Source organism: Oratosquilla oratoria, chromosome 29 (genome assembly GCF_046742065.1).
Source record: "Oratosquilla oratoria isolate Oo_2021 chromosome 29, ASM4674206v1, whole genome shotgun sequence".
NCBI lineage: Eukaryota > Metazoa > Arthropoda > Malacostraca > Stomatopoda > Squillidae > Oratosquilla > Oratosquilla oratoria.
In genome coordinates this window covers 19,841,405-19,858,210 of record NC_134805.1, presented here as the reverse complement: position 1 = coordinate 19,858,210, position 16,806 = coordinate 19,841,405, and the positions used below count along the sequence as shown (strand labels likewise).

At 43.1% G+C, this 16,806-nt stretch overlaps 2 protein-coding genes across 4 annotated transcripts in view; one reads left to right on the top strand and one right to left on the bottom strand.

Moving 5' to 3' along the window:
* Positions 1-16,806, top strand: part of r (carbamoyl-phosphate synthetase 2, aspartate transcarbamylase, and dihydroorotase rudimentary) — a 147,393-nt gene that overhangs the window by 78,157 nt on the left and 52,430 nt on the right. The gene's annotated exons all lie outside the window — the stretch shown is intronic.
* Positions 1-16,806, bottom strand: part of LOC143040632 (uncharacterized) — a 39,247-nt gene that overhangs the window by 14,899 nt on the left and 7,542 nt on the right. For both annotated transcript variants that reach the window (XM_076211811.1, XM_076211812.1), the window contains exons 2-6: positions 9,824-9,903; positions 3,176-3,220; positions 1,758-1,945; positions 1,493-1,667; positions 770-899 (exon numbers count right to left, since the gene is read on the bottom strand). In XM_076211811.1, the coding sequence (XP_076067926.1) occupies positions 770-899; positions 1,493-1,667; positions 1,758-1,945; positions 3,176-3,220; positions 9,824-9,903 (618 nt within the window). The remainder of the gene's footprint in view (positions 1-769; positions 900-1,492; positions 1,668-1,757; positions 1,946-3,175; positions 3,221-9,823; positions 9,904-16,806) is intronic.

Sequence of the window (16,806 nt, the reverse complement as noted above, 5' to 3'; positions counted from 1 at the left end):
ACCTTTAGGTCTTTCTTGGCCAAGAGCATGATTCCCCCTCCCTGTTTCTTGTCCCTGTTTTTTATCCAGTAATTGTATAGACCTTGTCCAATAACAATGGATGGTATTTCACCTCTTAGTTTAGTCTCTACAATTCCCATTATGTCTGGTTTTGCTTCTAACAGATAATCATTGAGTTCGTTCAGTCCTGAAATTAGTCCGTCAATGTTGGTATAGGCCACTTTTAATTTTCTTCCTTCTCCCTGGTTTCTTCTGTCCTTGTGTATTTACTTAGTTGTATTTACCTAGTTGTATTTTACGGGAAGGGGAGCTATGCTCGTGGGGTCCCGTCTTCATATCTCATTTTATCTAAACTATTTTTAAATTCAATTGTGTGTGTGTGTGTGTGTTTACCTAATTGTAGTATACAGGAAAGGAACAACGCTTGTTGGGTCTCTTCTATTTTCTAATCTTCTAACATACCTAGACTCAAATTCATGTACAGTCCTAACTTCATAAAAAAAATTATTTCCAGTTATCATATTTAGATTTGAACTTGTATATTGTTTGAGCTTGGGCTATATCACCTAAGCTATTCCACATATTTATTTATATATGGAAAACTGTATTTCTTCACATCCTCTTAAAGCTGTGTGTGTTAGTGAGTGAGTGAGTTTAGCCAAGTATTTACCTAGTTGTATCTTAAGGGAAGGGGAGCTATGCTTGTGATGGAGAGTGAGTGACAAAGACAGGCAGAAAGTGGAGAATCCTAGACTATACTACTACATACCAGGGTGTCTTTTAGCAAACTCTGCACAAAATCTGTAGGCAGGTCCATCTATCTCTGAATAGTTCATCTGTTGTAAATCGTCAAACTGGCTTTCAGGATAAATCTCCACGTTATCCTGCACAACAAACACCTGAAACGAGATCATTCAGGGATTAGAGCTAGTTTGCATGTATTTACCTAATTGTAATTTACAAGAAAATAAATCTACTTTGGAGTTTAGTCTCAATCTCCCAAACTTAGCATTCATACTTTGTATATCATAATTTTCTCTTAATTTGTTCCAAAGGTTAATATATTTCTATGGAAAGCTATTTTTTCTTTATCTGTCAGGTACCAGGACTTTACCAGCTGTATCCATGACTACTTATTCTATCCCATTTCACTACACTGTCCTTCTGGACAAAGAAGTATTTTAATGAGGGAATATCCAGTTTTTTAAAACCTTTATACAGTGCTAGGGTGGGAACAATTTTTGTTCCAATTCTTGGTATATTCTTGATCTAACTTGCTGCATATTCCAGTCTAGGGTGGATCAAGTTATGCCCTTAACCCCTCTAATGCAGATGATACTGTGGAAGTGAATAGAATAGCCTGACTGTAGGCAAAGAAAAAGGAAAGTGTCACTTGATATAGAAGGGGTTAAGTCGTGCAACTTGTGGATTTCCACAACCAATGCAACCTGATAGTATCACCTATGGGTAATAAATTTTCAGTAGCACTTACTTGGAGTGGTGTTGGGACTTCCATGTACTCCTCCCCTAGTGGTTGGTAGAGGACATGTTGTCCAGCCTGCTCCTCAAAACCTCCTTGGAAGAGGATCCGCCTCTTTGAGGACGTCAGCTTTCTGCTGAGGGATGCCTCCCGATTGCAGGTGTTTGTTGTGATCTCTATCTTCTCCCTGTCAGGAGGAGGAAAGGAAATGGGGGGGGAATATACTGTCACTCTCACTTACATGCTCTTCACATCAACTCCCAGAGAATTTACTTACTTGCTGTAGTTCTTGTAGAACTGGAAGGAGACAATGAGGAGATTGAGGATGAAATTGTCTGGTCTGTAGTGGAAGTCTTCACGAAGTTTTGCAAGGACAGCCACATTAAGCTGCTTCTGCCTCTCCTCCCACAGTTCGATAGGGGATTTGACTTTCGAGCCATGGGCCACGCCATTGCACTGAGGAGACTAGAAATGAAGGTTGTTGGAGTTTTTCTTTAGAGGAGGCATAGGCTTCTTAATGTTGAACATGTGAAATAACTTGTCCCCTTTCTTGGGTAACTGGATCTGAAGTGTAGTGTTTGTTTCTGGGCCAGGTCTGTTTTGGTATTGTTTTATAGCTAGGTGGTAATCTAAGTGTAAGCAGGCTTGTGTTGTTCATTTGTGTTTTGAGTTTCTTTCTTGGGTTTATATTGTAGGTACATGATTTAATACCAAATTTCTTGGTCATTAATGTTAATTTAGTAATGCGTGTACTAATATAAGATGTTGGGTACCGAGGTTGGTCATGTTAGATGTATAATTCACCATGACCTTGGATCACTTAGAATAGGCAGCTGTTAGCCTCCTAGATGAGCATAGGTCATATTCCTCAATCTCTGAGTAATGTTGTGACCTTACACACATTCATTTGCTTAATGGAGAATGTGATTCATTCCAGTATTGTGATGCTTTTCAAGCCCTGAACAGGGTTCAGTATCTAAGAAATTGTGTGAATAGTATTCTGTGGGCGTTTGTTAGTAGTGAATCACAAGGTCTAGTCTAGAGTTGAATGAAAGTCATTCTTGGGCAAAATAAAATCTGGAGTGCCTCATTATAGCAAATAAGTTTGTGTGGGCATATGCTATACTAAAGCAAAGTGAATTTGATGGTTGTTATTCATTGCAAGACTGTGAACTCCTTCACTAACACATGAAATAAAAGAATGAACAATAATGTCACAAGATTGTCCACAGGGATAGAAGAAGCACTGGTAAACTGCAGTCTATAACAGTCTAACTTTGCTACTGAGGGGCTCCCATGGAAATGCACAAGATAGCATGACCATAATCAGAAAGGCATAAAAGAGAGTGCCACTTGATACAAGAGTAATTGAGATGGGCCATAAATGTGACAGCATCTCTAAACACCTTCCAGAATGGCATTCAACAGAATTTGATCTGATATATACAGTATATATATATATATATATATATAATATATATATATATATATAATATATATACACACATATATACCCTTCATCCAGGAGGTGCTAAGATAAGAGGGAGGGTGGAGGGGTGTGGAGTGTATTCAGGGATGGAATGGGTGGGAATGATTTTATGCCTTTTCCTTTTTGGCTACCTCCCTTGTAAGGGGAAAAAAGCCTTGGTATATGTATTTATGTATATATATATGATTAACTTCATATTTACATACCTGGAACTCTGTCTCTTTGTAGCCAGCATTGACTTGACCGGATTCCTGGAATGGAAAAAGTTTCAGGATTTTTGTTGTAATGATGATCATAACACTGATATTTTTTAGTGCTGAAGGAATTAGCCTGAACATTTTAGATTGTAAAAAAGAAAATCCTGAATAAGATATTCTCAAAAATGTATTGAAAAAATACGTGATTAATCATTGCCTTGACAATAAACCTGGAACCCAGAGCAGGTAACATTTCCTTGGTCCCTCCCATATATAAAGGAGTGTTGGTCAATTCCCCTAGGTATCCAGTAGCTGTCAAGAATTTCATTTTAAGGTCCGCCAACTCCTCATCTCCCCCTATTAAGAGGACAGCAGGATCTTAAAGTGATACTTGTACTCTGGAAACCTAGAAAAGAGAACCAACTACTGCATCACCATCTCCACTTGGTGCTTCTCAGGACATGCCCCCACCTGGGAGTTGACAAGTGTAAAGGTAGTGACTGACAGTTTGTTACTCTCTCCCACTAACAATTTACCCACCCACCCCAACCAACCAACCAACATACCGGCTCCGGCGCTTGGCCTTCGAGCCAAAAATTTCATAAATCTTTATCCCCAACCAACCAACAACCATAACTCCTGCAGTGATGGTGTGTAACATTGGGGGCAAGAGGTGGTGATCTCTGGAAACCCTAAACAAAAGAACATAAGAATGAAGGAACCTGCAAGAGACCATAAGGCCTACACTAGGCAGCTATTCAAGCGGTGTAGACCCAAAAGTCATCTTGTGGAAGGATGGGGAGTAGCACTGCTTGGCAGCAGCTTACGTGGCTGAGTAGTCCTATTTAAGGATGCTCTACTCACCCTACATAGGGAAGAAGCTAGAAAAGTTGCCCAATGCATACATGGCTTCCTCAAACCTAACTAGGCTGGGGAGCCAATCCCAGTATTGTCACCCATAATGCAGTAAGAATACTGATAACTGTGTATACATTGTGACGAATGTGGATAGGAGGTAAGGGAACACGGGCTGAGGGAAATACTTTTATTCCTGACTAGTTTCGCCTGAGTGGCTTCTTCAGGCGAAACTAGTCAGGAATAAAAGTATTTCCCTCAGCCCGTGTTCCCTTACCTCCTATCCACAATACTGATAACAACAACAACAAAGAGGGAGCAACAGCCCTCCCAAAAACAAAGTCTCTGTTGTACTCCCGCCCCATCCTGCAATACCTCCAAGTGAGGAAGACCAAGATGCCTGCCTCCAAAATGAGAACAAGTTACAATGGTAGCACCACAGCAGCTACCTACCCTCTCCCATAGATGGTAATACCAACTGCCATCAGCGTTATCAGCAGACCCAAGAACCACAGTCAATAACTGGAATCCTGACCCCACCAAGATGATGCATTCCTAAGCCTACACAGCTCTGCTAACCAACTTTGCTCTGATTTGGACTAAGTCTTTTTGGTCCTGAAATCTTCTGACAAAGACTCCTTTACTAAGAAATGCCCCATGAGAGTAAAAGACATCAACTATACCACACTAATAGGCACCTCGCCCCAGAAATGCCAACAAACCATTCACCTTATTGAAAACATAGATGAATCTCCCCAATCCACAATATCCACTGCAACCTTAACATTAAATATACAATATGGAATTCATATCATCCTAGTACTAACCACACGCACCAATACTAAACAATACATAAACTAAATTTCCCAACCCCTCCACTGGACCCAGCTGGAATGATTGAATACTTACCCAGACCTAAGCAGCACAGACTTGATGTAACAAATCCTACATCAGTTGTCAAAGGAACATGACCCAAAATGCATTAAATTAGTTATATTCTATTATACAATGTAACTCATGTTTGCCAAAGAAAGGTTCTCCTTACAGTATCACACACAGCTAGACTGCCAAATTTACACAACACCCCACAATAACCACCTGTCACCTACCCCCTCAAGCAGCACTGACAACACCAAATCCAGGTCCTGGAGCTGCAGCGTCTACGTCGTGGGACCACCCCCCAACCCCAAGAGTTGGGGGCCAAACGGCAGCATCCACCCCTGGCCACCGGCTCTACGCAGGTGGCACCGATCCCCAAGAGGAGCTACGCCTACCTTGGGGAGTACCACAATCCTTTTTCCCAACATGCAATATTACGTTTTTTCTGCACCGAGGGGTGATTTTCCGGCGATCACTCCTCTTCTTCTACTTTTAGCTGGAGATGTAGAGAGCAATCCTGGGCCCACCACAAAATACACATGCCCAACATGCTCTAAACCCATTACTTCGAGCAGACAATGGGCTCAGTTCAGTGCAATATGTGCAAAAACTGGGCCCACCACACTTGTACAACACCTGCTGACACAAACCAATACACAAACACTTGGACATGTTCTACCTGCCCTCCAGTAACTCCACTCCCACCTCCCCAACCACAGCCAGCACCCTCACCCACTCACAATTTCCCTCTGCCCTTACCCCCGATTAGTACTCCCCTTCCTTTGTCCCCGATCTCTCCTTTCCCCCCCTCTGACCCAGATCCTACACCTTCCCCACTACCACCCCAACCTCAACCCCAAACGGCAACATACAACACATACAAAACACACAACATCAACATATTACAACACAACATTGACGGTATTAACACGAAAAAACATGAACTTGAACACTTTCTTAAACAACACAACATACACGTTGCAATTTTACAAGAAACAAAACTAAGACACTCACACAAAACACCATCATTTCATAATTACACCACCATCAGACAAGACCGAACTGACGGCTATGGCGGTGGACTCATCACCCTGATCCACCACTCCATCTGTTTTGTGGACACTAAGTGCCACAACCAAAATTCTCCTCCCTACCACAGATAACACAACAGAAATCCAATCCATTCGAATCCGCACAGGCAACAAATCAACACTGACAATAGTTAACATGTACATTCCCCCCCAATCATCCCCCACAGTTCCAGACACCTTCAGGCCTCATTTTAGCCAACTAGCCTCAATCCCCAACCTGATCATGGGTGGAGACTTCAACGCCAAGTCGTCTGCCTGGTATGTTGACAACCCTGACACAGACAGAGGGCTTGATATACAGACTCAGTTTGACTCATTGACTATCATGAACAACACACACATTCATACACATATCCCACACCAAGCCCTCTACACTCCCTCCTCTCCTGATATCACCTTTTGCTCCCCCTGCCTAACCCCAACAACATCATGGAGAGTGGTCGGAACCCTTGGCTCTGACCACCTTCCAATCATCATCACCGCCAAAACAAGATGCACCCCAGTCGGCCACAGACACACTTACACCAATTACAAGAGAGCTAACTGGGAAGCTTTTACTGAAGAGACAGAACAACATTTTGAAACACTTAACAGTACACCAATCACAAACATAAACAATGCTGTGCACACTTTTAATACAATCATACAAAATGCAGACAAGAGATACATCCCTAGAGGCAACAGAAAATCACACAACCCCAACTTCACACCAGAAAATCACACAACCCCAACTTCACACCAGAAAATCACACAACCCCAACTTCACACCAGAAATCCAAAGCCTCATCAGACAACGTGACACACTTAAACACGGTACCCCCACACCTATCCCTCAAAACATAGCAGACCAAATACAAACACTAAACACTGTGATTGCCAATAAAATACATGAACAAAAAACACAAAATTGGCAAAACTTTATCAATACACTTGATCACAAAACAAACACCAGCAAATTGTACAAAACACTCAACAGCATTACACTATCCAACAGTAACACTACACGCTCTCACGCAGCAATAATCACAACAACAGATAATCTACCCTCAAACAGACAATAAGCAAACGCACTCATACGTCATTTTGCACAGACAAGCCATCTCACTTCTCACCCTGATGACCGACGCACCATTCGACGTAAGAAAGACTTTCCCACAGACTCAGACTATATACCCTTCATAGACAGTCAGACAAAACTCATAATACATAGTCTCAAGCACTCATCTGCCTGTGGCCCTGATAACATAAGCAACATCCACCTAAAACACATTGGACCACAAGGTATACACGCACTCACAAACATTGCAAACTACAGCTATTCACACAACACTATACCCGACATCTGGAAGCATGGTAAAATAATCACCATTCCAAAACCGAACAAAGACCCAACAATCCCAACATCGCACCGTCCAATCACACTTCTCTGCACCCCCTCTAAAGTCATTGAATGCCTAATACTTAAGCTTGTCACACCACATATTCCCCTTGCTGACTCACAACACGGTTTTAGGCCACTACACTACACAAACACTCTTCTGACAAACCTCACACAAAGAACTTTAGATGGCATCAATTCAGATAGGCCCCACCAAAGAACACTTCTTATAACATTAGACATTAGTAAAGCTTTTGATGCTATCCCCCGCCACAACCTAACAAATAAAATATATAACACAGACATGCACAATAACACCAAAAGATGGCTGGCCAATTATCTGGCAGGTAGGAATGCTTACGTGTCATATAATGGCCAATCATCACACATCAGAAACATTAAGAACGGAGTACCACAGGGCTCAGTTCTATCCCCCACACTATTTAATCTATACATGCATGACTTACCCACGCCAGACACCTCAGAAATACAAATCTCTTCCTACGCAGACGACATAACAATCACATGCACACATCGTAACACAGACAAAGCTGCAGAAATAATCCAGCCTTACCTTGACACACTCAACACATGGTTCATCACAAACAGACTCAAAATAGCTCCAACCAAATCTACAGCAACACTTCTCACCAACTGGACAAAAGAACACAAATACATACCTCATCTCTACATCAACAACACTCTAATACCACACACAAACACACCGAAAATTCTTGGTGTAACATACGATACATCCATGTCTTTCAAACAACACCTCACAAACATAAAAAACAAATGCACACCTAGACTTAACGCACTTAAGTCAATCACAGGAACAACATTTGGACAAAACAAAGAAACTAATATAACAATATACAAACAATGCATACGCTCAGTGATGAATTATGCGAGTCCTGCATGGGCTCCTAATCTCAGTGAGACACACCACAACACCCTTCAAATCATACAAAACAAAGCCCTAAAAACAATTACAGGCTGCACAAATACATCACCTACAGACCATTTACACCATGAAACAAAAGTCCTCAAAGTCAAGGACCACCTCGACATGAGAGGCACACAAACACTTGCTGCAGCCACCACAAACACATCACACCCGCTACACTACATAGCAGAACACCCACACACACCAAGAAACATTAAAACTACACCCAAAGACCTTTATTACGCACAGATACTCTCTTCTCTTCCTCCACAACCACCAAATACCAGCCTCCGGAAACATATTCATAATCATATCACTCACCGCTCCATTAACACACTGAAAGACAACACACTGCTGCATGCCAGACCCCCTGATATCCACCCTTCTGAATCCTCTCTCCCACGAAAGGACAGAGTCCACTTGGCCAGACTGCGATGCGGTCACCACCCAGCACTTCTAAGCTATCAGAAGAGGCTGGACGACCGTGTTGTGAACAGCTGCCCAGGATGTAACACTTCACCCCATACCATACAACACATAATGGAAGACTGCATTATACACAATCATGCACGCAAACAACACAACATACACTCTATAAAGGATTTGTGGGAAAACCCAGTTTCGGCTGTGGCCTTCCTTGGGGAGACGGGACTGCTCGGACAGACAGTCTAGGGAACGACAACAACAACAACAACAACAACAACAACACCAAATCCAGAGCAAGAAGACACTGATGCCTCTATCATCATCTCACAACTTCCTACAGAAAACCAGACTATCAACAAAATTATAAATACCCTCTATTAACCCACTGGCCGAGAGGGTTAGGGCATCGTTACATGCAGCAAAAGTTGAAATTATGACTATTTGAACCCTTCTCGGGGTGAGTTAAACTAAGGACAAGGTTCATTAAAATCCATGATACAAAGTCCACTGTAAGGGGCACCATCCTAGCCTCCCGATAGGGGGAGTTTGTGATATTAAACCAAATCATCATCAGTCATCAACTAAATCGACCTATGATATAATACACAACAGTAGTGCAAGATTGTCCAAAAGAATGAAAGAGCAATTAAACTATAGTCCATGACAACCATCCAACAACCAATCAGCCAACCAACCAACTTCCTGTAGATATCTCTGAGAAAAAAAGTTGGACAAGTCTGCATTATACAAGTATGGAGGTGCTTCCATATCACTACTAAATTGTAGAAGGAAAAGGGAAGCAGTTAGTGGTTGTCAGTTTTCTTTATGAAAAAGTGGAGGGAAAATTGTGGTGAGTTGATAGATCTTGTGCTTGATCTGTAGACTGTGGCAGACCATTAATGCATCTGAGGGGAGGGGAAGAGAAGAGAAAGGAAGAGAGAGGAGGAGAGGAAAAGGGTGCTGATGGACATTGGTGATGGGTGATAAGGAGATGATCCTTATTGCCTGATCCACAGAATCACCTTGAGCAGGCATCCACTGAGGATTCCAGTTGCAAGCACAGACACTAGAGTGTAACTTACCTCTACTGGAGAAGGCATAGTTTCGGTGCCTGGTATATCCTCATCAAACTTGTCCCTCTTAGTGCACGCTGATCCCATAACTGTAGCCAGAAGGGAAAAAAAAAATTAATTAAATTGTCACAGCTCTATCTTGTAGGGAGTAGCCACTGTGGCCTGATCCCTGCTCCTGAATGTATCCTCTCCACAACCAAGGGATTTTAGAGATGACTAAACTTGCTTGGCAGTAGTAGCCAGAATTGAAGTCATGTACCACCAGGTACAGAAGAGAATTACAAACTGGTACAAAAATACATAAATAAAGTGCATGAATGGTGTGAATGTAGACAGAAGAGGATATAGATATGAAATTAATTAGCAAAGGGCAAAGGAGGAAAAGGACTTAGGAATTTTAATCGGGGATGATCTTTGCTAGAAAATTGTATTTAGAAAATAATGGGCGACAAACAGTTTGCTGAAAAGCATAAGAAAGTTGTTTCACTACAACGAAGAGGACGTGAAGAAAATCATTGGAAGTCTGATTCATCCTAGACTGGAATATGCACCAATGATGTGGTCACCTCACCGAAAGAGAGATGTAAGAAAAATAGAAGGAATACAAAGGGCAGCAACCAAGATGATTCAAAGTCTAAATGACAAGACATGAAGAAAGTTTAGAAAAAAAAAGGACTTCCTAAACAAGAAAAGTGAAGAGAGGTGACATTACAATGATTTAGATCAGAAAATTGTTGAAAAAATGGACAAGGTTTGCAAGTAAGGGATGAAAGGTCAACAAGAGGTCATGGTAAAAAGTTGAAAAAGCAAATTTGTTTGAAAGAAGTATAGCTCTCCACATAAAAATGTAGACATGTGGAACAAGTTGGATGAAACTATAATCAAAGACGACAACATAAACTAACGGCGAGGTTTGATGAGTGGAAAGGCCCTATGAGCATAGCTCCAACCCCGTTCACATCTAGGTAATTGTGAACTGATGCATACACACACACATCCTGGCAGATAAACCATATGAGGAAAGATTAAAAGTATTGGGTCTACCGACTTTGAAAGATCGAAGAGAAAGAGGTGACGTGATTAGTGCTCAGGTCACTAAAGGGGATAGATTACATTGATAGAAGAGATCTTCTGATTGAAGATGGGAGGGCTTTAAGAGGTCATGGAAGTAAATTAAGAAAGATCACATGTCAAAAGGATGTGAAGAAATGGCTTACCACATAGATATATAAATGTGAAATAGCTAAGGTGATATAGCCCAAGCTCAAACAAGAGTTCAAATATAAATATGATAATTAGAAGTCGAGGATATAGATTAAGTTGGAACCATACATGAGTTTGAGTCTAGGTATGTTAGAAAATAAGAGACGGGACCAAACGAGCGTTGCTCCTTCCCTGTACTATACTGTACTACAAATAGGTAAACACACACACTATCCCACTTATTAAAGTGGGACAGAGGAAAAAACAAGAGAACATGCAATGAAACTCGAAAAGGATAACTACAGAAGAGACCTGAAAAAAAAGCTTCCCACACAGTGATAGATATATGGAACAAATTGGATGAAAAAATAGTGTGCAAACACAATACAAGAAATTGAACAAACTAGATCTTGCGAGATACAAAAACGGGTCACAACGAGCATAGCTCCCCTTCATGTATAATACAACTAGGTAAATACACACTATTCAAGATTTTAAGAAAAAAAAATTAATGCTGAAAGATGCAAAGACGGGTCACTACGAGCATAGCTCCTTTCCGTATAGTACAACGAGGTAAATACACTTTTATGTATTGCGACGTGGGTATTCTCATGTCAGGTGTATGTTCCGATGAATGGGTGTCGGGGGAGTGTATGTGTGAGTGGGGGATTCTTGATAAAACAGTCTTGGTTTATCCTTGCCGAATGTATTGGGGGCGTTAAGACTACAGGTGATGTACAATAGGCAACGCCAGTAACTTGTTGGGTAAATGAAAATGAAATCACGCCAGGGCGCATCTAGGTGTAGCCGAGGTTGGCCCCTTTGCCCAAAATGTTTGGACCTCCATTACAAGTCGCCGGTAGATGCTGGACTTGAACGCGGGTTCACGATGTGTGAAGCAAATCGACATCCGATATTCTTTTGGGAACGCAAAACTGGACCATGCTGAATGAGAACTATGTCGCTGGTTATGTATTTCTATAGCAATTCTCGCGTATGTGATATTTTGTAAATAAAATTGTAATGGTGACAGAAGATGTATTTGCAAAATTTATATTAAAAGGTCTTTAATAGCAGTAGTAGTGGTAGTATAACTACAACAATCTCGTGTTGATCGCCATTGGAATTTGGACGTCTGTGCGGAAGGAACACTGCGACGAAATGACGTCAAGACGGCCATGTCGATGACACAAAGGTAATTACAATTGAAAACTCGAGTAAAGTTTAACAAAACACGGACATCATATATGTAAATTCCTAATTATTTGCAAGATACATTCGCTAGTGGTAGGGGGTATATTTTGAACAGGGTTGTGTATTTTTTGTGATCAGGTGTATTTACATTTAATCTTAGCTTACTAAGGGAAATGGTGCCGGTGTACAGGATGGTTTGATGAAGACCAGAATATAAGGAAAAGCACAAACTGGTATGGAAGGAATTAAGATCTTATGGGAAGGAATTAAGATCTTATGACTGTTGTAAACGGAGTTCGGCGACATTCTGGTGTTGATCTCCCCAACGGCTGGCACCATTGCTGTTGCTACCTTACCGTGACTCAAACATGTCTCGAACGTCTTGTGTTGCAGAATTACCGGTATTATGACAGTGTCCGTTGATGTCGCCAGTGACCTAAATTCCACGAAGTTCCAGTTTTATTAAATCTTTCTATGCGTTCTCTCGATGTCTCTTGTGTTTTTTTTTTTTTTTTTTTTTTTTTTTTTTTTTAAAAATGTATTGATGGTAATTTAACGAACAACCTCGTGTAGCTGTGGTTAGAGTTCCTGGCTGCCACTACGGCGGTCCGGGATCGAACCCCGCCCAGGGCTGAAATAATTTCAGTATTGCTACGCTGTGGGTTGTTACTCCAACTCTCGTGGGCGGGGAGTAGGGTGTGTGTGTTTGTGTAAGGTCACAGTATTACCCCATAGATCGGTCATATGAGCTCTGAGCTCTCATCCAAGAGGTTAATAACTGTCGATCACGAGTTCAACATGTGATCCAAGACCATTGTGAAAAGTCTTGTGCATCGTGGGTCAAATCCGGGGTGTGCCAGTTGTCCGTGGCTCGTTGCAGAGTGGACGGGTGGTGATGTCAGACACGAGATAAGGAGTTGCTCCCCTCCAGTTAATTAAGATAACACTAATCCCAAAGAAATCCATCATAAGTTTACATAACGTCCCCATAACAGCTCGGTTACAAAGGTTCTGACGTCATTCGGATTCTTTGGATGTTTGGTCGTGGGCGGTGGGGGTGGGGAGGGGGAGATGGCCCCTCATAATTCCAACCCAAAAACAGTGGTCGGTATTGTGTTGTCGATTAGTCGGTAATTATCAGCAAAGGGAGGGGGCCGGGGGAGGGGTAATATCTTTGGGCAGAGTGTTGAGTTGCTCTTTAATCCCCTTTCCATTTATTGGTTGAATTCAACATTAATGGAGGGACAAATTATTTCACGTAGTGGTCCTGGAAAATGGACAACCAAGCTGCTCATTTTCAAAATGCTTTACCCTTCTAGCTTCCATGAGGAGGTGCAGCTCTCACGGGCTGGCATTCGGTCTCTGCATCGGTCCCAATATCTCTCTGTATCGACTTTGTCGCACGAAGAGCTGACAACCGGCGACTGATCTTCTCTCCACCGTTGCAGCCACTGTGGGGCCGCGGGTTTTCAATTTAGTGAAACTCGATGCAATGACTGATCGGTTGAACATTGGTTACCATATTTAGAATAAAGTTAAGTCTCGGACACATTTTCTTGGACATTGCGCTGAAAGATCACCTTCCGATTGAGCTTCGCAACACCGGAGTTGGAAGTCCAAACACAAAAGGCAAAGGTGATCGTTAATAACATCCTCAGGGCCGCGGGTAACCAGTAATGGTAACCCAAGGTAACCAATAAAGTCCGCGGTCGCCTTTTTTCCCTTCTCGGAACAGCGTCTGTAGACTATTTGCATAGTTCCATTCAATTTTACATGGACTATACTCGACTGAATAAAATCGCCTGGGGACAGCCAGAATGACCATGTGATTCGAGAATAGAGAAGTGTCCCGAGAGATTAAGTAAAAAAAAAAATTCTTCTTCGATTGTAGTTCGTCGTGGACATGACCCGAACACCCTCTATATATATCAAGCTTAATCCTGGAATCGCCTGATTGATCAGGCATTCATAGAATCATTTGTTGCATCCACACGGGGTTGATAATGTTACTGAAAAGATAGTTCTTCGAAGCTGTTGTCGTCTAGAAGGCTGATTTCGTCGAGGAAACGCAACTAAGGCCATTTTTCATCTTGATAAGTTATCTCGTTTCAAATTGGACACTCTAAGATGACACTGACTGCGAAGGTTGTGGTGCTCAAGGTGAAACGAGGAAACCCGCTACATCCTCACCCCTCCTCCTCTTCTTCTTTACCCCTCCTCCTCTACTTCGCCCATCCTCCTCTTCTTCTGTACCCCTCCTCCTCTTCTTCGCCCTTCCTCCTCTTCTTCTTTACCCCTCCTCCTCTTCTTTACCCCTCCTCCTCTTCTTCGCCCTTCCTCCTCTTCTTCTTTACCCCTCCTCCTCTTCTTTACCCCTCCTCCTCTTCTTCTTTACCCCTCCTCCTCTTCTTCTTTACCCCTCCTCCTCTTCTTCTTCGCCCATCCTCCTCTTCTTCGCCCATCCTCCTCTTCTTCTGTACCCATCCTCCTCTTCTTCGCCCATCCTCCTCTTCTTCGCCCATCCTCCTCTTCTTCTTTACCCCTCCTCCTCTTCTTCTTTACCCCTCCTCCTCTTCTTCTTTATCCCTCCTCCTCTTCTTCGCCCATCCTCCTCTTCTTCGCCCATCCTCCTCTTCTTCGCCCATCCTCCTCTTCTTCGCCCATCCTCCTCTTCTTCGCCCATCCTCCTCTTCTTCGCCCATCCTCCTCTTCTTCGCCCATCCTCCTCTTCTTCGCCCATCCTCCTCTTCTTCGCCCATCCTCCTCTTCTTCGCCCATCCTCCTCTTCTTCGCCCATACTCCTCTTCTTCGCCCATCCTCCTCTTCTTTACCCCTCCTCTTCTTCGCCCCGCTTCCTCTTCTTCGCCCCGCTTCCTCTTCTTCGCCCCTCCTCCTCTTCGCCCCTCCTCCTCTTCTTCGCCCCTCCTCCTCTTCTTCGCCCCTCCTCCTCTTCTTCGCCCCTCCTCCTCTTCTTCGCCCCTCCTCCTCTTCTTCGCCCCTCCTCCTCTTCTTCGCCCCTCCTCCTCTTCTTCGCCCCTCCTCCTCTTCTTCGCCCCTCCTCCTCTTCTTCGCCCATCCTCCTCTTCTTCGCCCCTCCTCCTCTTCTTCGCCCCTCCTCCTCTTCTTCGCCCCTCCTCCTCTTCTTCGCCCCTCCTCCTCTTCTTCACCCCTCCTCCTCTTCCTCACCCCTCCTCCTCTTCCTCACCCCTCCTCCTCACCCCACCCTCCCACTCCCCCGTCCCCAAATTTCGTTACAAAGGTGGACGGGGTGTCACGGGGGTGAATAGAATCAGCTGGCGGCAATTGGAATGAAAGGAAAAGTGTTGTGTGTGCGATTCACCATGGTCTTGGATCACGTGTTGGACTCGTGATTGACAGCTATTTCCCTCCCGGAAGAGAGCTCATACATGACCGATCTATGGGTGATGCTGTGGGGGTGGGGCAAGGTTTTGTTCCCTTTGTAGAGTTTCCTGAGGGGTTGGTCGCAGGCTTAAATGTACGTTTTCGAGATCCTTCCCGTGTTCGATCGGTCAACCCCACAATGGAGGAGAATGGCGAGGTGGGTGACCACTGACCAGAGCGGAACTGGGCATTTAAGTGATACAAAGGATTACAAAGGAGGAGCATGCTGACAAGAGTCCATAACTAGGTCGGATGCGAAATAATGATAATGATAAATAAATAGAAATAATAATAATAAATTAAATGTAGCCCTACAGTATCGGATAAAACAGCCTGGCGGAAACCAACGCGAGAGGAATTCGCTTCACTGGTTGTGGAACGTTGCAAGTTGCAAGTCGTTTCGTAAAACACCGCTGCCACCATTTGTTGTTGGAATGTAGCGCGGCAAATCTGTTTTTCTTACTCTAGCATAAAATGCAATAAAATACAATGCAATACAATGCAATGCCAAAAGTGTCACTCGATATGGAAGGGTTGATCGAGATAAGCTATTGGTACAAGAGGGCTGTCACGGAGAAGAGAATTTTGTTGTTGGCAACTGGATTTAAGCGAAAAGTCCCACACTGTACGGAAGGAGATTACACAAGTTATTTAACTAGTGACCTGGTAGCTCCTGACCTCCCCCCCCCCAACCATCTGAGACAGTTTGGAAGTTAAATAATATTGAGCCATTTCCATACCAGGTTGCAGCTCTGAGGTTAGCTCCAGTTGGTGATAATGTTATTAAGCGATTGTTTTTATTATTGTTATTCCTCTTCCTCTTCTCCCATCTCCACCACCTCGTCCTCCTCTTCCACCTTATCCTCCACCTTTACTTCCTGTTCTTCCTCTTCTGCCACCTCTTCTTACTCCTGTTCCACTTCTTCATTCTTCACCTCCTCTTCCTCTTCTGCCACTTCCTCTTCCTCCTCCCCTCCACTTAGCATTTGTCGTCCACTGTCTTGCCGGAAACCTGCAGGTCTTTGTTTAGCTGGTAAAAGTCCTTGAAGCTTAGGTGCGTGTGTGTGCCTCTCAAAAATGTCATTATTTACGTATATACAAGTTGGCCCAAGAGTCGCAAATCGCAGCAACAAATGAAATTATGAATGAAGAAAGTTGTCAAATTCCTCTGTTAGTCTTGAACAAGGTCATTA